Below are 22,564 nucleotides of genomic sequence, written 5' to 3'. Positions count from 1 at the left end.
CACTGTGCAATGTCGAATTCCAATGATATATGATATATGTTTTTTTTTATTTAATCAATCAATGTTTAGGTATTGTCATAGGTGTATGGAAAGGTTGAAATATAAAAAGAAAATGAAGTAATAAAACTCTCTTTAATCATTATAGTTTTGTATTTATTTTGCTAATCAAGCACCAAGCAAACATGTGTAATCTACCATTTATTCATGAACATAGAAATGGTGATGTCATACACAAGAGTATTCATGAAGATCACATATTACTCAAATAGCTGATTTTACAGCAAATAAATGAATGAGACAAATCGGAAACTTTTTTCTTTCCCAGCTAAGGAAATAAAGGTAATTTAAAAAATCTAACGAATACAACATGCATTTGACTAGATTAAGTCATTGCCACTTATCGTGAGATAAAATTATCAGAATCATGATACTTATTACCAAGAACATTGGATTTATACATCTCTACAAATACACAATCAATTTTCACAAGCTAAGAACATACATATTTTGGTAAGAACACAAATCCATAAAAAATATATTCAATATAATGACTCTGGTTCTTCGAACGTTGGACGGCACGTCCCCTACGCCTTTGAGCCACTCATGGTTTCGGTGACTGTGGTATTAAAGGAATGTTATTCGAAAATTAAGGCCGTTTTCGCAATTGCGATTAGACATGATCATGACTGGGTCGGCGTCTGGAAGGAACGGTTCAGTAGGTATTATCGGTTTAGTAGTGATCAGACAACGTAGATCTATCGGTTTTCTGAAGATGTCAACGGTTCCCGTAATACGAACCCTAGAAAGTCTGCATTTAACTCCTATACGGTTCCATGAGTAAGCCATAATTTGTCCTTGTTCGGCTTGATTTTGACTGAATCTCCTGGCCTTAGTTCAGCTAATGGATGCACATTGTGAGGATGATTATAACCGAATTTATACGGATCCTTGTACCGTCAATCACGAATGAAAACATTATCACAGTCCATCCATTCTGGGTTTTATTTTTTCCGGTAGCGCAGGAAAAACCCTGAGTAGCTTTTGACCCATCATGAGTTCTGCTTGGCTTTGACCTGCCGCTTCTATAGATGTATTGCGGTACGATAGCAACGTCTTAAAGATATCGTTCTTTCTGCCTTCCAGTTGTTTTGTGGAAAATGAGGACTTGCAATCATCTTTCGAAATTTGTAAATTTCAAATTCGTGAATAGCTTCCAAAGTGAATCAGATACCTTTAAAGGATTCTAGCTCTTTAAGTATTCCATCGTGCAAACATGTTCTTCATCTTTTCGATAACTTGCGCATTTGTATAAGTCTGTGGAAAGGCCATATCAATGAGTCAGGAACAGTAGTCTATGACAACTAAGACGTATTTCCCATCTAACACACACATGACTGCAGGAATTTTCTGCATATAAAAATACACATGAAAGTATCTCTTTTGAAATCCCTATATGATAAATAGGTTACCAAGCTGTCAATTTTATCCAAAAGTTAGAGTTTGATATCAAAAAAGCTGGGAAAATGACGGGTATTAAGAGCTGATCAAGTGGAACTTGACAAGTGTTTAAAAAAAATAAAAATTACATGATTGATGTAATTTTATGAATTTCATGTATTGTTTAATCATATTTTCAATAATGTGTTTAATAAAGTGGATAAAAAAAGAGTTAAAGTATATATGTTCTGGATTGTCGTCTTAACGACGAGTTCAATCTTCTTTGAAAATCGATATTTTATATAAGGTAATAACATGTTGAATAAATAGCTCATTAATGATACACTATAGCAATAACACCTTGATTTTTATATCTAATCACTTTACAAGAAAAGTTAACCCACTTAAGTCTTACGCCGTGAAACCAAGATTCCATTGTTTAAGCATTTGCCAATGCAATTTAGAATTCACATGGTGTTCTTCTTGCGTTTTATAGGAATATATATCCGTGACTTTTAATACGAAATCTACAGTACTACATTTCAAACAAATAATTCCAATACAGAATGTGTTGACGGGTTTTATGACGCAAACTGCAGCAGAGGGTGTGGACACTGTCTTCAAGGAGTGTGTGACAAGACAAATGGAACCTGCATTAATGGCTGCTTACGGAATTGGCAGGAACCTTTATGTCAGGGCAAGATATTTTGTTTTTTACATTAAATTTTAAAGTAAGGCCTGCTTATGATTTAACCTTAATAAATAATCAAAGCCACCAATAAAGCTTTAACCATTATTAGGATTAGTTCAGACAGCAGAGCGTAAAATGAGAAGTGCATCATTACGAAGTCATCATGTGACTGCTATTAATCATAAAATATTCATTGATAAAAAGTCAATACAACAACAAAATTCAAGTGTTTAGACGTCTTTGTAAGTAAAAATATAAATATACGAGAACATACCTGGTGCATAAAAAGCGATTAAGGATTCTAAATGTCTGGTAGGTCAAAAACTTATACACTGCATTCGCGAGAAACCTTGCCCCATTTTTGGCAATCTATGCATATATTCCAAGAATTTACTTTAATCCACGTTAAACCAAAGATTCTAGCAGCACTTTCAATATAATGTAGACAACATGCTTTTGATCTGGACAAACATAACCATTTTAAGAAGGTACGCTACACCAAAATTTTATTTAATGGGCCTCTAAGATATCTTTTTTTTGAAAAAGTAGTGTAATCATGAAAAGATTGATAATAGCTCATAATTATGTTACATTAATTCTTTTGATTTTTTTTAAGAAAAGGTAAAAATTGTTTTATTTGCAAAAAAGATTATTTAAGACCTACTTTTTTTTTTTACCGTACCGTTACTTGAGGAGAGGGAGCGGTCTTAGTAATACTGATATTATTTACCTGGAGATCCGAAATATTCTAGATGCCAAAAATTCATATACACATTGCATTACACAGGAAGTCTGTTTTTGGGTATCAGAATAAACAGTACAATTACACATGCTTCTGTCTAATTTTGAGTGAAACCAACATATTTATATGCTATAATTTAAAATTAGTCAACTCAATATTTTCATCGAAATCTTTTGGAAAGAAAATCAATCCTAAAAATATCATTTTCAAAAAAAAAAAAAAAAAAAAAAAAAAATGTGCTAAAAATCACAAGTGTAAACTACAAAGCAATCTTATCAATGTTTTTTTTTGATTGTCATTAAAAGAAATGATTATAAGGTGAGTGTAAATGTTGAAAACAAATCCCTTCATCGTTTGGACGTTTACCATCGGGAAATTATTTCTCTGGCCAAGAATGGTGCACAAAGTGTTGATTAAAACGAATATAGACAAAAGAGGAAATTCGAACTATTTGGCATTTTTGTACTGTAGTGTATTTATATTTTTCGTTACTTTTTTTTTTCTTTAAGAAAATAGAATGACACCCAAAATATGTGATACAGAATTTTTGCATAATTTTCAAACTTAAATCATGCTGTCAGTGTTAATTGATTGTTTATCATTATTCTATTCCATTTTTAATTTCTTTGGGGGGGGGGGGATGTCACGTGTTCCCAATTACAAGAATTGAGTTTCTGAGTATCCAAACGCCTGATAAAGCTGCGCATAAAAGAGCTTGACGCGTGGTCAGGTAATTGTTAAAGGAACATCCAATCTCATAATATCAGGTAGCACAGGTAGCTGGCTCGTCATTCAAATCAGTAGTTATTGTTTCTAGTATGATTAACAAGTATTAATCTCGACTTTGGTAGATTTTTGGGGAGTTAATGTAAAATTGGGGCTCCAAGAGTTCAAAATTTGCCATTCGCAATAAAAGTATCTAATAAGACCTGTCAGAAATAGTCAAATAAGCAATTTAGTTTTTGTGATAGAAAATAATTCATTAAAATAAAACACATTAATTGATGAGATTTTTTAAACTTATGGATAACATTTTTAAGAAACACGCAACAAATAGGAAAGATATGATACTTAATCATATTTAAAAAAAAAAAAATTGATATGAAATTTGAAAATTTTAGAAAAATTGTTAATTTTCAATTTTGGACCGATCCCGATTGAAATTATACCAAATCCCGATCAAAATCAATACAAAATTATATTATCAATTACTGGCAATCTTGTGCAGTTTCTTATAAGAAATTCGTGTGATTGATAAGAACATTTATTTTCAAAACGATGTCACACAAAAGAAACCTAGTATTATATTGAATTTGTGATATATTTCCATTTTATAAAATTTAATACTGGGATCGGTTTACTTTTGATCGGGATTGGTTTCAATTTAAAAATAAGCAATTTTTCTTACTTTTTGAAATTTTCATTTCAATTTCTTTATGAAATACAATCGCCTGATATATCTATTCTTGAAGTAACTTGTTTCTTGGAGATTTTATCCATAGGTTTAAAAAATATAAAAAAAATTATATGTTTTATGTTCATACATTATTTTTTATTTAAAAAATCAAAAGTCAATCTGACTCTTGATGACAACATTTATATTGAGCAATTATAAACAGCAATTTTTCAACTCTTAAACATCTTTTCTGCAAATAAAACAATTTTCTTTGAAAGAATACCCCCCCCCCCCCTCAAAAAAAAAAAAAAAAATCATAGAAAATAATTAAGAGCCTTTTTAAGTCTTTCCCTTCTGAAATTGTATTTCAAAAGAGATGTCTTAAAGATCCATCAAATTAAATTTTGGTGTAGTAAAAGTATCCAGCATAGTGTTGTTCTTTTACAATTTTGTTCTCACAAATGACAGAGTGAAGTCCGCCTGGATTGAATGAACAACTTAATGTTGTCATCAAGGGACAGAATTAATGAAAATATTTCAGTACATCGGCTTAACAAACTTAAAATCCATATAATTCAAAAACAATATATACGATACATATGGTGTTTTGCTTCTAAACCCCATGTTAGGTGTCTGTTTACATGCAGTTTTCAAGAAATGCTCGTTAAACTGCATTTACACTCCTTCAAATATTTGATAAACAGTTATGATGTCTTCTTTTCGAATACTTCACCCCTGTGACAAATGTGAAATAGTGAAATAAGGTTTTCATTTGTAAAATGATATTTGCTGTTTGAAACTTAGCCCCAGTGACAAATGTGCAATAGTGAAATAAGATTTTCTTTGTATTAATATTTGCTTTGAGTATCACTAAAACCTTTAATAGTATAGAATAATAAAGAATGTGTTGACGGGTTTTATGGCATGAACTGCAGTAGTGAGTGTGGTCATTGTCTTCAAAGAAATTGTAATAAGAAGGATGGAAAATGTACCTGCATACAAAATTGGAAAGCGCCCCTTTGTTATGGTAGATAATTTAAAACTCACATTTCAAACACTTTTATAAATATATGATTATCTAAAAAAGGTACACATTTATATTCACAAATTTTTCATTAAAGCTGAACACAACTCGTGAAAGGCATTGTCCGCCATATTTCTATTTCATTGGCGCTATCCCAACAACCCCTATATAAGTTAGAGACCTTTTAACAGTTCAAAGTATTACGCTGTAGATGTCTCACCTGAGAAGACGTACATCTTACATTGCCGTATTACTCGGTCGCGATGAAATTATCAAATTTTACACACTTTTTCCGAGCCAGGAGAAAAGTAACATCAAATATACAAGTCAATGCATTATTTACAGACAGAAAATGCACATGAAACAAGGAATAAACCCCAAAAAAATCTAAGACAACGAAAAGAATTCTACATGTCGGCCACGAGTTTCAGGTGTGCAATCGGGTGTAACGAAATCGAAGGGCTTCTATACCTGTGTGGAGGTGCCTATTTATGAGTAGTGTTCAGCTTTAAACAAATTACACACTTTAGTAAAGTTAAATGCCTTTTCTGAAGCTTATTCTTGTTGCTTGAACCACTTGAGGAAAACAGAAAAACTTGAGCTGAGTGAATATGTCATTTATTGCCAAGATAAATGACAAGGAGTGAAACAAAAGTTTCAAAAGACAAAAATTACTTACAATAATGTACATTAAAAGCTGGGATAAGGTCAAATGATGAATAATTTCAATTTAGATATGTTACATTGCAACTTAGTGCTTGTCACAGCTATTGTTATATATAATGATTACAAAGTTTGTGCAACAAGAAGGTGGCGTACAAAAAGAGGCCACAAAGCATGCTAAATGCTTGCATGACGCGTGCAGCGCCACCCAAGGAAAAGGCATTTCATCTGAATTACATTGAACGGAATGTTGCCAAACAGAGTTTTTGTGAAAATATTTGATTGACTACAATAATTAATTTTACAATTCACTGTATAAAATTTCAGAGTGTATAAAACCAATGTTTTGTCACTATAATGTATACAAATTGGAGCATAAACATGAACCAAACATGTGTACCTCAATGACTAAACATATACATGGATGGACTAAATACAGATTATATGAGCAGCCATATGCTGACTTCGAGTACCTTAACTCACTGTCTATGCAGGCAGATTTTAGCATACAATTTACATGAGCAACCATATGCTGACCTCATGTATCTTAGCTCAAGTCAATGCAGGCAGGTTTTAACATACAATTTAATTGAGCAGACATATGCTGACCTCATGTAACTTAGCTCAAGTCAATGCAGGCAGATTTTAACATACAATTTACATGAGCAGCCATTTGCTGACCTTATGTATCTCAGTTCACAGACTATGCAGGCAAGTTTTAACATAAAATTTACATGAGCAGCCATATGCTGACCTCATGTATCTTAGCTCAAGTCAATGCAGGCAAGTTTTAACATAAAATTTACATGAGCAGCCATATGCTGACCTCATGTATCTTAGCTTACAGTCTATGCAGGCAATTTAAAGTATAGTTTACATGAGCAGCCATGTGCTGACCTCATGAACATTGGTACATAGTTTAACACATTTATGAGCAGACCTATGCTGACCTAACTTACAGAATATAGCTTATATGGCCAGCCATATGCTAAACTCTTGTGTGTTAGCTCACAGTCTACACAGGAAAAATTTAAGATGACAATATGTGGAGCCCATGATTAACATACAATTTACATGAGCAGCCATATGCTGTCCTTACGGACATGGTACATAGTTTAAGTATCACATTTTGAGCAAAACTATGCTGACCTCACTGAATAGATTACAGTTTATATGAGCAGCCATATGCTGAACTCATTGATTTTAGTAAGCAGTCTATGTAAAACATTGTAAATACATCAATGCTGAGCTCACTATCTAAAATACAGTTTATATAAGCAGCCATGTGCTCACCTTATAATAATTTAAACTGAATTAAACAGTTGATGACTATAGAGGATTTTCAACTATTTAAGCAGCAATATGCTGGTCTCATGACCAGATTTACAAAATTAATGATAGAACAATGAATAATGTTACATCAGAAGCTAATACATTGCCTAATCTTACTTCCCAACATAGAGAACTGCCAAATGCTGACTTCTCTATTTACGATGTTCGGTGGCTGTACATGTATAAGAGGAATTATTTAACTTAGCAATCCTTAAGACCAATTTTGGTAAATTTTGAATTTGAAAGTATTTATCCTAATGTAATGCCTACTTGTATTAGAGTGCCAACAATCAAGTTGTTGAATGACACTTTTAGACAATTCATTGTCTGCCACCTCTGTTTCAGCACAAATGCAAAACAATATCTTTAGTAAAGGAGGAATCAGAACCTATAAAATTTATAACATGTTACAAGGGGGATGTCCTAAAACTGTGAGGAACTTGATCACCAGATTTGAAAGTGAATAAAGGGCCGGATGTGTGTTGATATTGAGCAATGTACAGTTTTAAACTTGAATGGACAAACTGACAATTAGGTTATTGTCTGTCAAGGTAATTATTATCGGCTGCCTATCATTTGATTTTGGAGTACCTGAGTGTGATCTGTGCTCAATTTTCATTGTTCACCTAAGTGCATTAAAGCATGAATTGCAAGAGGGAGAGTGCCGAAAAAAAGATTCGTATCAGCTTTTTGAACCCTGTGATAAAAAGCAGATAAAAATAATGTTCTGTGATTGGAAATTTAGTTGTCACTAAGTGTTTGTGGACCTTTGATAACTTTCCATTAGATATCATTGAAGTCAAATGCAGCAACAACTAATTAATGTTTTGTCCCTGTTTGACAATTTATTGACAACTCCAACGATAGCTTTATCCAAAATTTTTGATTACTCAAAAAAGGAAGCCAAACTTCCATTTCCATGAAGAAATCCATTCATCCCGATAAAAATAGACTTGCCATCAAAATGATCAATAAAGAGATGCCATGCTTAAATGACAGCACACTAATTCTAAGTACTGAGTTTATTTAGGAATATGACAACTTTAATCATTAAGATTATCAAAATTCATGAGCAGGTACTACCACTTTACAAGCAAAATTAAGCAAACCTAACAAAGACTGCAGTTCTTTTAACTGTATTTTCTTTCTATGTGCTGTTTTTGCCAGCAATTGTATCATATTGAGAAGTTTGTCCACAGGTAACTGGCATTCCAAAAACACGAATCTACCTCTATCCATAGTCAAACAAATTGTTGGCAAGACGGTTTGACATTTTAATCTCTGACACGGGTTTTCAAAATTCTGAACATCTGAGAGTCATTTTTGTGGTGATTCTTGTCCTATGAAGAAAATATCATCAATGAGATAAGAGAAACCAGAGGCCTGATATTTATTTAACATATCCACTGCAAGACTGTGCTTAACCTCTCAAACAACTGACCTGATGACCTAGCCACCATTTGTAAACATTTATCATACTAATTTTATCATCCCACATAAAGTCAAAAAATTGACAGTCTGAAGGGTGGAATGGGATATTTTGAAACCTGTTTTTTATGTCTAACTTAACTAAAAGTGTCCCGTCCCAAACTTCTTGATTAGCTGTATTACATTTTCTATAAAATGATGATGCACAGCAGTGTTTATCGCAAAATGTATTCATTTACTAAATTACCCTCTGGAAAGAATAGGTAAAGAATAATTCTGAATTCTACAGGTAGTTTCTTAGGCACAAGCCCTGATGGTGAACAATAATATTTGATTAACCAAAGGTTTAAATGTATGTAGACATGAAATATTATTGAGCCCAAGTTCCTTATCCAACATTTTGTCGGCTATCATTAATCTTTTTAAACAGATGAATAATTGTTCCTAACAGAGACCCAAAGAAACTCATTGTAACCAAGTTTAAAACCATATTTAAAACTGTCAACTAGAAAGTCAAGCAAAACCTTGTCATAACCCTGTAACTCCTGAAGAAAGACCCCATGCTGTTGTTGAAATTGTTTGGTTTGCTGTTAGACTTGCTTCAGTCGATTTGCTCCATTTTTATTTTGGGTTGTTGTTTACTGTTTATACTTGATATATTTGGCAGATATACTTGAAATAACATAGTAAGTATTTACATTTCATACCATTATTGTAGTTAAAGCACACCCACGGTATTGTATTTGAGCAGTTTGCGGTGTATTGTGAAGCGAAAAGAACAAGTGAGGATGCAAGTTTTGACCATGTATTCAGTAATAGGAAGGTGCCAAGGGACCTCAATTAACTGACGGAGGTAGTAGCATTCTCATCATAATATATCTGTAGGCCATCCCCATTGGAACTTCCATTTTCCCTAACAGTGCAGCAATTTTTAAGCAGATTGGCATACTCTTGGGGATAATTTTTTGTGTATATCGACATTTTGAGTTGAAATATGTTATTTTTAATTGGGTTATAAACACTTAAGGTCAATAAATTGACTGTATCTGCCATCGACTCTACGGGAAACAAATGTTAAAGTGTGTTGACAAAATTAGAGTTACCTAAGTTGCCACTGGTGTCAAAACAACTTACTGGAGACAATGATAATTGCCATCCAACACAGATATGTACAATAGAATCCACAGGAGGAGTATGAGCATTTTGAGTGTGTAACTTGTCCTTCCTGGTGGTTGTGGATCTGCATCATATTTCCTTTCCTTAATCTTTGGTGGCATGATATTCTACAATGAGTCCAAGCATGTGGTAATTTTCACACATGAGAATGTAATATGATACTAGTTGTACCCCATTCATTTATAAGCACAGAATAATGAGACAACATGCTAACATCTTTATCATGTTAAAGGTGGGGTTAACTCTAGGTACAATGAAAGTTGTCTAGATATCAGTATCATTTTAAGAATTAGCATGAACAGGTCAGGTATAATTCATATTAGTTGCAGCTCATAAAAATAAAAGTTGAAAAAAAGTATATTCTCATTTCAGTTTAATTAGAAATGAGCTAAAATAAATAAACTTAGCTCAAACTATGTCATGACAATTATAGGCAATTTTATAAATAAATGAAAAGATCCTCCCAACTCCTGCAATTGTCAGTAAGAATAAAAAAAATAACAAATTTGTTGCCATCACATAAATCCTTGAAATCCATAGGTGATCCCTCACAAATTGACCAACAATGACTCTGACAGGTCAGTCATCATGGTCCACATTCATATTAGTTGCAGCTCATAATAAATAAAAGTTGAAAAAATGCTCATTTCAGTTTAACTTAGAAATGAACTTTAAAAAAAAATACAAACTTTGCTGCAACTATTGCTCATCAATTATAGGCAACCACATTTTTTAAATAAATAAAGAAATCTTTCCAACTCCTGCAGTTGTCAGGAAGAATTAAAAAGAAACAAACTTGTTGCCTTTGCATAAATCTATAGAAATCAATAAAAACTGACCCGACAGCTTACTATGAAGACAGCTGGCATAATGTGCAGAGCACTTAGTAATAAATATGATTAAATATAATCACCAGCACTGTCTTACATGAATTACTATCAGCAGAAACCAAGCATTACCACTAGCATAACAATCCATTAAACATGGGTAAATCTTCATACTGAGACTTACTAAACAGTGTGTGTGCAATGCACTAGTATTGATACTTATCTAGTCCTGATTCTTTGCCTGCCCTGTCAAATTGAGAGGCATGGACATCTTTGTAGACATTTGTCCAAGAACAGGTGGTCATGCATATGGTTGCTGTCTTTTAAGCAGACTCCATCACAGAACACATACTTCTTATCTGAGCCATAGAATCCCCGGCGGTGACACTGGTCATGAAGCAGTTTATTGATATCAATCACTTTGGTATTCTCGGAGGGATGTCTCCGTAACAAGTGTCCAATTATTACATTAGAAAAGTTATTAGTTAAAAGTAAAAATGTGTCAGTCCCATGATTCGTCGCTTCGTGTTGCCTGTGAGTCTGATAACACATTACTACCAATCTAAATGAAGCAGAAGGCAGAATCCACCCTCAGTGTGGATATCACGAAACTGGAGTTTGCCAGAGCGCGGGTCCTAGGGTCACTTCTCTACCCGAATCACTATCAAATTGTCTAATTTTGTTCACGCAGTTAAATAATATCATTGATATGTCAATATAACCAATTCTTTGATAAATATATGAAACAATTCTTCACTTTGTAGCTCAGATTAAAATTACCACAAGTTTGGCTTTCTAGAAATCATGAAATGTCATCTCTTTGGCTTCATTAATGTCACAGAATAAACAGTGGAATGTTATATTATTTTCTCAGCTATTACAGGCAGTAGTATCGCTTTTGCAAAAAATAGGGGTTGGAGGACAGAAAAAAAATGACGAATTATCTGAACAATCTTTGACAAGGGGAAAAAAGGGGCTATCCAAACTCAACATTTTCATTTCTTGGAAGGATTACAATTTTTCGACAAACATATTTTATATCATAATACATTCTCATGGGATGATTTGACGTACCATACTGCAACAAAAGGTGGAAGAGGGGTCAAGGGTGCACCTTTTCAGTGTTTGGGGAAAAAAGTGGAAGGGGGGAGCCCTCTTGGTGCTACGTGACTGTATTATTTTACCTGTTGTAAATATGCTTTATTCATTTTAAATATATTTTGTATAATGTCTGTAAAAAAAATTCTAACTACTGAGAAATATTCGTAAGAATTATTTAGAGTCATATATGGCGTATTTTTTTTTATAAGTGAAGACTAACTTAATTAAAAAGATCTTTATATTTGTTTTATTACTTTATATAAAAACAGGACTTTCCTGTAAATTACACAATTTAAATCAATCACATTTCAAATCTAAAACAATAACCGATTTATTTACCGATTCAGCATTCAGTTAACAGACACAGTTTAATTTTTTAAAATCAGTCTAACTATGGAAACATGAGGTTATTCAAGTTGAAAAATTTAATTTCAACGTAAATAACATATATCATGTTTAGCTACACTCAATCTCGTATTTTTATTTTTTAGCTCAGATACGCCATATATAGATTTAACAATTATTCTGAAAGAAGACGGATAAAAACTTTTGACTATAGTTCTTAGCCGCCTACTACGGCATCAAAGAAGTTTTAAAGCGCCAACTGAAATTAATCTGAACCTCAATTAATTCCAAAGACTTTCCTTATTTTCCTTAATAGTATCCTTTGAAGTGACTTGGCCATTGAGCCACAGGGAATTCAAGGGAAAAACACTCCTGCATCATGCTGCCCATGCAGGTTCATGTTCTAATGCTATATTATGTATGATATACTGTAAACGTATTACATTTGGCTGTGTATTCTTTTAAGCGCCTTTGGCGGATAGAAACTTCCGCTAATTCAAGTACAACGCTAAATGTCTTGCACATATACTCATAAATAAGAACATTAAAAAATGCGCTAAATCGAATCCACGCTAACTTGCTCAAAAATCAACATCCGCAAGATATCGTACACGCCAAATATAATACATTTACAGTAAGTACACGCACATGTATACGCTCCTGGAAAAAAAAAATCATGCATAGAAAGGTTATAAAATTGAAACGTTACCATTTAAAATTAAGTATTTACACAACGAAAAGAACCCCAATCTACCAACATCGATTTTATAGGCTGTTCCATGAAACATACATTTTACAATTTTGGCTTTATTTCAAGAATACGAGGAATGATTTTTTGGACTTTTTCTCATTGACAAAAAAAACCCAAATTAGAATTGCATAAAGAAAATGATAACAGTTGCTTTGTTTATTAATGCTTAAAATCTTAGCCAGGTAAAGAAAATTGTATCTTTCCCTAAAACTTTTCTACGGGGGTAAATTTAAATAAAAAAGAATATATACATTTAGTACACAAATCCAAGAAAATACTTATAATGATTCTTTTTGATCTTTATTCCAATGCCTACAGCACTGAGTTACTTAAATCAGAGACATTTATGTTTCTGCCTAAATTGTATTTTTAAGTAAAATTTCTTTTCTTAGAAATTTATTTATACATTTATTTTTTTCAATAAGTTCCGTTTTATTTTTTTTTTTATATACGGCAGTAATTATATAGATTGACTAAAGAACTCATATAAAGGTAAAGTTTTTGTCATTGTATATATGCATTTAATGTGAATTGTTATTTAAATGTTTTCACTGTTTACTTTCGTCAGTAAATCTTGAATCCACGCCTTGGCTTATACATTCAATGTGCCATATTTTGTGTATTTTGATCCCCGCGCGCTGACCATCGTTTAACGCAATAGCCTAGATACAGTGTTTATGTGTATTTTGAAGACCCACCACCACCCAAGTGATCCTACCTGAATTACTCTTAATGAATCCTGGGTAATTTTACTTTAAGATGGACCACTTTGTTTAATAAGACAGACTTTGGTCAATTTTGTTTACATATCTGTATTTAGAAATCGTGTCATCATCAGGTCCTTTGCCAGACCACCAGCTTATCAATGGCAGCTTATACTAGGACTTCACTTCCGGATTCAAACTTAATGTGTTATCTCCCGAGGGAGATGACAACAACCTCGTGTTTCCACCGGATTTAAATATTTGTTTAATTTTTCTAGAATAAAATTAAGTGTATTCAATGAGATATTGGAAAAAAACAGCAACTTCGAAATGCTCCCGTTTACCGGACCTTGATAAGAGATGGAATGTATATATGTGTAAATAACAAGCTGGCGCAAGTGATTAATAAAGATAAACTTTTAATATTTTGTAAAAATTCATAAGAGGAGAATGTTCTCTAAATGAATCTTGCTTGGGATGGAAGTGTAAAGCTTCGCTTTGTTATGAATTACGATGAAGATTGGAATATACCCTCAAATGTATGGGCAACTTCAAATTATCATGAACTATTTTGTACACGTATATTGCTATGGCACGTCCCAAACATTTTGTTTTCATATACAAAAAGATAAAGTTAATTTATCTATTCATCAAAATGTAGCAAAAAATTGCGTTATGCACTTGCGCCGAGGCAATTTATACGCAATATTTAAAAAGAGATTATAATTGACAGTCACATGATCATCAGGGTCATGTATTAAAGCAACAACTGTGTTGATATATAGTTGAGAGATCCCTTTGTGCATATTTTCTGTATTTATAATCATAGTCTACATGCTGAAGTTAAAAAGTGGAAATGCAATGATATATTTTGAATGGACGACTCGGCGTTAAACAATAATTAAAAGAATGAACCTACTTGCACCATTAAGTAGCTACTACAATGAGCAAATAGCCCTATCAAAGTTGTAATGCAATTCTGAATGAAATGGAGAAAACAAGATAATACTGACTTGAAGAGTACTATTGGAGTAACTTTTATAATTTCAGAATGTATTGACGGATTTTATGATCAGGATTGCAGCACTAAGTGTGGTGAATGTCGTAGTAAAATTTGTGACAAGAGAAACGGAAGTTGTTTAAATGGTTGCAAAACAAACTGGAAAGAACCTCTATGCCTAGGTAGGATTGCCTTCCTACTGTTCGGTTAGAAATATCCTAACTACATTTCTTTTTTATTATACATTTAAAAAAAAACTCTCTCGTAAATCCAAGTCAACCACATTATAGGAATAGAATTAATGGAGTTTAATTAATGATTTATATTGAATTTCATCATCAGTATATAGAAACAAGTATTTGTTCGCCTATATGTTTTTTTTGTATTTCTGATTTTAAATTTGTGACATAACTACAATACCTAAAAAGCCAGGTTTTAAGCATTCTTATTCGGGACATCATACTATAATTTCAACTGTTCTGACACACACACAAAATGAATGACATTTATAATCTAGTCCAGTTAACTTTAATTTTAGAATGTAGTAACGGAATGTATGACCAGAAGTGCAGCACCAGATGTGGGCTTTGTCTTGAAGGTTTTTGTGACAAGAAAAATGGAAGTTGTTTATCGGAATGTAAACTTAACTGGAAAGAACCTTTGTGTCAAGGTAAAAATGCAAACATTCATAGGACGTGCATTCTATATATTTTGATTTGCATTTGTATGTAAGATTTCTTGCCTACGTTATTCTTTTATTTTTTTATCTAATTAAATTAAGCCTTTTTCCCACCATTTCGTCACTGAGTTAAAGCTAATATTTTGTAATAAGTAATACTACCCGATAAAGATTTCCGGGTTAATTATATCCATATAGTTTACTTAGGTAAAATGTTATGATCAAACAGATCATTCCTATTTCTAAAAAAAAAAAATATTTAATGTAAGCGGAACTAAAATTTTTACCATGTTTATCCTAGACTGTAGTTGTTTCCAATATGCAAGACGTCATTATGTACACACATTTCCTAAATGTGTTACATTCAACATTTCTGTATACTTTCTTCAAATTAGTTTCAACATTCATTCAAAACGGCCCATATCTTAACATGAGAGTATTGAATGTATCTTTTTTGGTATGTCCTATTTTTTACTTGCTTTCAATCCGTGAAGAATTGTTGACAGAAAATACATATGCCATTTTATTATTTATTAAGTGTATTTTTATGTCTTGGATCCTGGAATTGAACTTTTGTAACGTAAGCCACCTTGGCACCCTGTCTAATGTTTATCAGCTTAAGAATGTCTATTTCTTTTAATCTGTGGGAAATAATTATTATTACTCATCAGGTATCATCCCCCTCCCCAAGGGGGGGATCCTTCGCCCGTCCTTTATGCTAATAAACAGCAACTCTGATGAAGTCTGTACTCCTGATTTTTGTAAATTATAAATAAGGCCCATGTTTTCTTTTCAAATATTTTATTGAATGAAGTCTTCAAGGAAGCCTAGGAACCGACCAATCAGATATCTTAAGTGTCCTGTATGCAACACATATCCTCGTAATGCATTTGACGATTCAGACCTAGTAGAAAAGAGTGTATTACAGTATTTGTGCGTGGACGAATTATACACTAGTTTGTATGGAAACTTACATTCTTTATCATGGTTAAGTCGCCATTGCATTGAATTGGTATACTCATTGGATTTGATGGGATAATGAATCCGACATTGAGTTCTCATTTACATGTACATAGACTTCCAGAAAAGGTAATGTGATCGGAACCAATGATTAATTGTCCTTTGGCGAGTCTCCAAGAACTACTACTTATATATATATATATATATATATATATATATATATATATATATATATATATATATATATATATATATATATATATATATATATATATATGATATTGCTAAAATGTCCAGCGCAAATGTAAGTGTCCTGAATTCTATTTGATATGTTCTTAAGAATATAAACAACAAATTATCTATAATAATAAAATATCTATTAGTTAATATTGATTATATTAATTATTGATTAATAAAATAATTAAAATAATAAGTAATGCATACTTTTTATTCAGTTTTATGTAAACAATATCATGAAATTCCTTATTTAGAATGTGTCGACGGATTTCATGACGAAGACTGTAGCAGACAATGTGGATACTGTCTTGAAGGATTTTGTGACAAGAAAAATGGAACTTGTTTAAATGGATGTGTAGGAAACTGGCAGGGACCTTTGTGTCAAGGCAATGTTTCTTTTCTTTCTTACCCTTTCATAAATAAGAAAATCTAACATAAGAACATACATGTAATTCTTTTGTTTTGTAAAATATACAGTTCACTTACAGCAAATTCTATGGTCGATACAATAACCTTGTTAGCAAATATAACCTATCATTGGGTAGCATTTAGATGATATCTTTCATACAAATTTTTCGGCCTTTGTATACTACATTTGACTATGAAATATTCCCTTTACCTGATCAATAAGTAAGGCACACAACGGGTAGGAAGGATCCATAGGGGATACTCAATCCTCCTAGGTACCTGATCCCTCCTCTGGAATTTCCATGGCTCTATGTTTTATGCCCTGTTCACAGATGTGTATTGTTTGTTGATTCTTTTTTTGATCGATCACTGTTCGTTTTGTCCACCCTTTTCATTTAGTATGTATTTAATAATTTTTCATCTACAGATATTGTTAAAATTTCTTTTCTACTAGACATTAAAATGGGTTGATGGACTTCATGTAAAGAAATGAAGCAGTAATTTAAGATTTTGTTTTAATGGTTATTGTGACAATAGAATTGTTATTTCCATGAGAAGCTCTTTATTCTGTAGTTTCTACAAAGACGTTGATTTATGATTTTTAATCACTGTCGTAATAATACTTGGAAATAACGTGGACTCCGATACATTAGTAAATCAGACACATTAAAAAGGAATGATTCAATTTAAGAAACGTTTAAAGGACTTAAATAATGATTAAATGTTTTGTAGTTTAAATAGACTTTGAAAGAAGAGTTAAGGATTTGACAAAACTTGTAAATTTGATATTCATAATTAAGAAAGATCCAGTTCATATTCATAATTAAGAATTAATAAATAACACGAGTGACTATAAAAATTTCGCTCAATTTCATATTTGCATTCTACACTTTCCAAATTAGAATGTGTTAATGGCTTTTATGATGAAAGCTGCAATACGCAGTGTGGTAATTGCATCCAAAGAACTTGTGACAAGAAAAAAGGAACCTGCATTAAAGGCTGCTTACAGGACTGGGAGGGGCTTATGTGCAATGGCAAGATTTCGTTTTTTTTTTTATCAGAATTCCTAAATGATACCACAAAACGATGGAATATAACATGTAGTTTCTTTAAGTACCAAATTGTATAGAATAAGATAACCAGATTATTATGATGCCAACATTGAACATCTTGTTACTAGGCTTGCATTTTATTATATCTTGATAAAACAATTAATCAAACACAGTTGGTTTAGTTTAAAATTCATCAAATATTGCAAAAGAAAGATAAATAAAGAATACATGTTATAACATCCTTACGTAAGATGCTTTCGGGTTTCCTCATCTTATTTCTTTTCTGAAATCAAAAGTGTTCAAAATAATAACAAAGTGAAAGAATAAGAAAAAAACCGAAAAACAAGAAACAAAAGAAAAAAGCTTCACAAAAACGAATGTTAAAAAAAAAGATTCTTAAAGAAGTAAAAATATATGTTTCATTGTACAGAGTTTCGAATGAAATTTGCTTTAAAGGTAAAGATTCGTATCTGAAAACCTCAGAATTGAGGATATTATATACAGAGTTATATCAATCAAGCAGCTGTTATTTTCAATATAAAATATAATCTGTATTTTAGTTCATACTACAAGAGAACCAAGAACGGGCGGTAAGTAGTTCTTTAATTTAAGTATATGTGTATTACATGTATATACGTTTTCTCAAACAAAACATAAGGGGTATTCTATAAATTTTGGAACAAACAATTGCTTCTTCAGACAACGAGTTTTCCAAAACATCTTTGGTTGTCATTTCTGTCATTTCTACGCTTCTGGGAGTATTTCTTCTCAGTACACTGATCATAGTTGTATATATAAAAAGAACACGATGCCTGCAAAACAATGTTAGAGAAAACTCCATTAATGACCATCTGTCCAGGAAGGATACGGAACAGAAGTATGATGAGTTAAAAGGCGGAAAAGAAGATCACCATTACACATCCATTGGTTCCACTAACAGGGAATCAACCTACCAAGAAATACACACCTATAGGAACTCTGAATTTAATGACGTCATGAATTAACTTTGCTTTCTCAGGAAATTGTGAAACAATTTTGCACAGTTGTCAAACCACCGGAGTTCTGATAATATAACTAATCGTATCTCTATTCCGATATATAATAAAAATGATATATGTATATATGTATCTGAAATAATGCTGTTTATAGGTATTTTATCTTTAATTTCTCTTGTATTTACTGAAATCTACTATATTTTCTTCTGTTTACTCCACATAAACTGCACCGAAATAAATTGAACATGTACATGTATAATAGGTTATTGCACTGAATATCGGGAAATAAGCCCATCCGAGGTTTCTGCTCGGTTAAGCGTCCCGAGCCTGCGAGGTCTGCATTCGGGCAAAGACTGAGGAGGGGGGGTGGGGGGGGGGTTGGTATATTCAGTCAAATACCTTTTAATTACATCTTTAAATGCAAAACAATTTTTTTTTCTACTCAAATACATGTATTTCTCTGTGTTTATTGTCACCTACATAAGTAACCTTTATTTGCGACGTCAACTGTTAAATGAACATTTACATGATATCATTAAGAATAGAAAGACGGGTAAATATTTTGTGACGTCACAATTGTAAACTCACATACATAGGGAATATTCGATGTTTTGTATTTGGATATGGAAATAATTTCACAAGTGGGAAAGTTTTGTTTTGTTTTGTTTTTTTTTTTTCAAAAATATTTTTTAAAAAATATTGATGGATGAGTGAATTAAATTCCTCAAAGTACAAAACATTGGATTTTCTGTTTATTACACTATCTGTGATTTCCGCTTTGCCTCCATCTTTTTGTTTCACAGTGTCATCGGCTGTGACGTCATAGTTGAGTGGCTGAGGCATCATAGATTAGCGATTGTGAGATCGAATACATTGTAAACATTATTGTCAACACCATATTTGGAGACACTCTGGCTGTTTTAGTCTGTGGGGATAATTTACTTACTTTTTCTATCTTATAACAGTGAACATTCTTCGTGACGTGAAGGAAAATCCAGAATTTTTCCGCATTTTTTATACTCTTTCACTGTGCGAGAGGATTTCACTTTGATATTCTTTCACATTGTGAAAGACGAGGCATGGAGACCGGTCCTTTGGATGAGACTGTATAAAATCAAGTGGACCTTACCCAGTGTCTACAAGACGTAACTTTTTATGACAACCTATATTTGATGTCCAAAAATATGCTGCTCAAGACAGACAGGCTTGCAAAAAAGACTGGAGAACGGGTCTTTATTAAAATAAGCAGACGGAGTCATGCGACTCAACATCCAACAGCATACACAGTCACGCTTCAAGAACATAACCTTCTAGAAATTATCAAAAAGTTCGTGGACTGATGCGATAACAATAATACCATGTAGCCTGTGCTTAAAAAATTGATAAGGAAAATAAAGCAACAAAAGTTTGAGTATTGTTGAAAATCTTAGCTTGATACGTTGATAATTTGCCAAATCATCACTACAGAGGACAATATATGATCATCAAGCGCTGTTCCCGTTTAGTTCTTTGACGTCAGACAACGTCATTATTTTTCAATTTCTGCTCCCACTACCTCATACACTTTACTTAATGGAATTCCTTGGAGTTTACTCAATACTTGGACTGTCTATATGACTTTACTATGTCATGACCAGCTGATTTTAATGCATATAATATAGTTAATGGGTTTACAGGTAAGAAAAGCTCCTAATTTGATTATGCTAGCATAATTTGATTGTCGAAGTTAAATATCTACCACACATGCCCAACTTCACATTTCGATCTGTCTGACTTGTATGAAACCCTGACTACAAATCGATATTAACTGTGCATCTCTCCTCTCTCTTAATACTCTACATGCATTTCATTTCTCTGATGACCGTCAAACATTTCCTTGGTCTCTGCCAGTTTTTACTATGTTGCAAAAAGAAACCCCTTCCCCCTTTTGACGTCATTTTCAACCCCTTATATATATACATTCCAATTAAACTTTCGGATAAAAGTTCATACAATTTACAGAATTAGGTAAAATTTGCAAATTTTACAAAACAATTGCGTCATAATACATGAGTGAATTCATGGGGTTATTTAATGAGAAATGCTCATATAAAAAGAGCTGTTATCAGTAAGACTCAAGTAGGAAAAAACGTCATGTTAGAAGTTGCGCCGCCTGGAAATACCATTGCTTATAAAAAACATTAACAAATTTTCTTTTTGAAAATAATGATTTATAGTTTATTATATACATAGAAAAGATGCTGCTGATTAATTGTTTAAAAAGTCATTGATGTACCCTAATCGGTTTAAATTTTATGGCACTTTAGTCCACGAACATTTTGAGAACCCCTTGTTAAGACGTAGATTTTTCCATATTTAAATAGCGTTGTCTCACCCTCTGATGGAAAAGATGAACACATAAAAAATATTAGTAAAACAAGACAATTCATCCACAAACTTGTGTGTGAAGATCAAGAGCATTGCAAACGCATAACAGGTTTCGCCTCAAAAACAGCAACGTGAAGACTGTGCTCTTCTGTAAATCACAAACGTGATGATTCACCAACACTACCTTCTACAAACTACAGACATTCCCATACAACGTCTGCGTCACAGTCTGAACATCAGGTCACATGACCAGAAAAGAAAAGCATAAAGAACTCGTGGCAAACAACAAAACAGGAACCTACCAATCAGCAAATAGCACGTTTGATTAAGTGGCGGTTAATTAGCAACATCCACAAATATGGAGAAATGGTGTTTATTCTGCTGATTTGCATATCAGTCATACTGGAGCTATAGTAGAGGAAGATTCCATAAATGATTATGCAGAAAAATTACAAAAAATCGCATATTTTATATACTTACTATTGGTTCTTTCGTCGATGGTTTGATTTTTCTTAATATTGATTCAAAATGAAAGGTGCGCCTTTTTGATTTGAAAATGCAAAGCGATAGTATGCTGGTTTCATGAGTTTTCAATCGCGCAGGTATGTTAAGGCAGTACCCAGATCACATTTCGGCGAATTTAGACTTTTTTCGTAAAATGTAACATTCATAAATCGGAAAAGCCATAGATAAAACATTTACTATAATTATCCATTGTATAGACGTCATTGAGTTTTAGGCTAAAAGAAGCACTCCACTACGACGTCATCACGTGACGTCTATAAATAGAAAAATTGCCTTAATGAAAAAGTAAAAAGTTCAACACTACCCCGGGGATAATTGAATTCTTTTTGTGAAAATAATTATGTAAAAACATCACTGGGTCATGAAAAGTGCTGCTAGAATCCTACTCTCCCGACACAGAAAAAATTATTCCAAAGTTTCGCATGAAACCTTACCAAAATTATTACATTTTGTACAAACGATCAAGGAATTGTCATCAATTCATGTTAATCACACGATTCTAGCAGCACTTTCCAAGTACTATAGAATACAAGCTTTCGATACAAACAAAAATTATGTCTCAAAGTATGCGGCGTAGTGTTGAACTTTTGCAACTTTGTTGGTATAGAACGACAGAGGAAAGGCTGATCGGGATTTTAAAGCACTGCCTGTGTTCATTATAAGAAAACATGATAAGAATATATCAGCGTACCTGATTCTTAGTCTTTAATTCCTTATGAATCAC

At 32.6% G+C, this 22,564-nt stretch overlaps 1 protein-coding gene across 1 annotated transcript in view; it reads left to right on the top strand.

Moving 5' to 3' along the window:
• Positions 1–18,957, top strand: part of LOC133189226 (uncharacterized) — a 36,931-nt gene extending 17,974 nt beyond the window's left edge. Inside the window, exons 7-11 of the mRNA XM_061324627.1 lie at positions 14,668–14,799; positions 15,156–15,287; positions 16,748–16,879; positions 18,514–18,543; positions 18,653–18,957. Coding sequence (XP_061180611.1) covers positions 14,668–14,799; positions 15,156–15,287; positions 16,748–16,879; positions 18,514–18,543; positions 18,653–18,957 — 731 coding nt within the window. The remainder of the gene's footprint in view (positions 1–14,667; positions 14,800–15,155; positions 15,288–16,747; positions 16,880–18,513; positions 18,544–18,652) is intronic.
• Positions 18,958–22,564: the final 3,607 nt, after the last annotated feature.

Source organism: Saccostrea echinata, unplaced genomic scaffold, assembly GCF_033153115.1.
Source record: "Saccostrea echinata isolate AGI-Se365-2 ecotype Australia unplaced genomic scaffold, CSIRO_AGI_Sech_v1 ptg000017l, whole genome shotgun sequence".
Classification (NCBI taxonomy): Eukaryota; Metazoa; Mollusca; class Bivalvia; order Ostreida; family Ostreidae; genus Saccostrea; species Saccostrea echinata.
The sequence above is the reverse complement of the archived record's forward strand: the minus strand, read 5'-3'. Positions and strand labels throughout refer to the sequence as shown.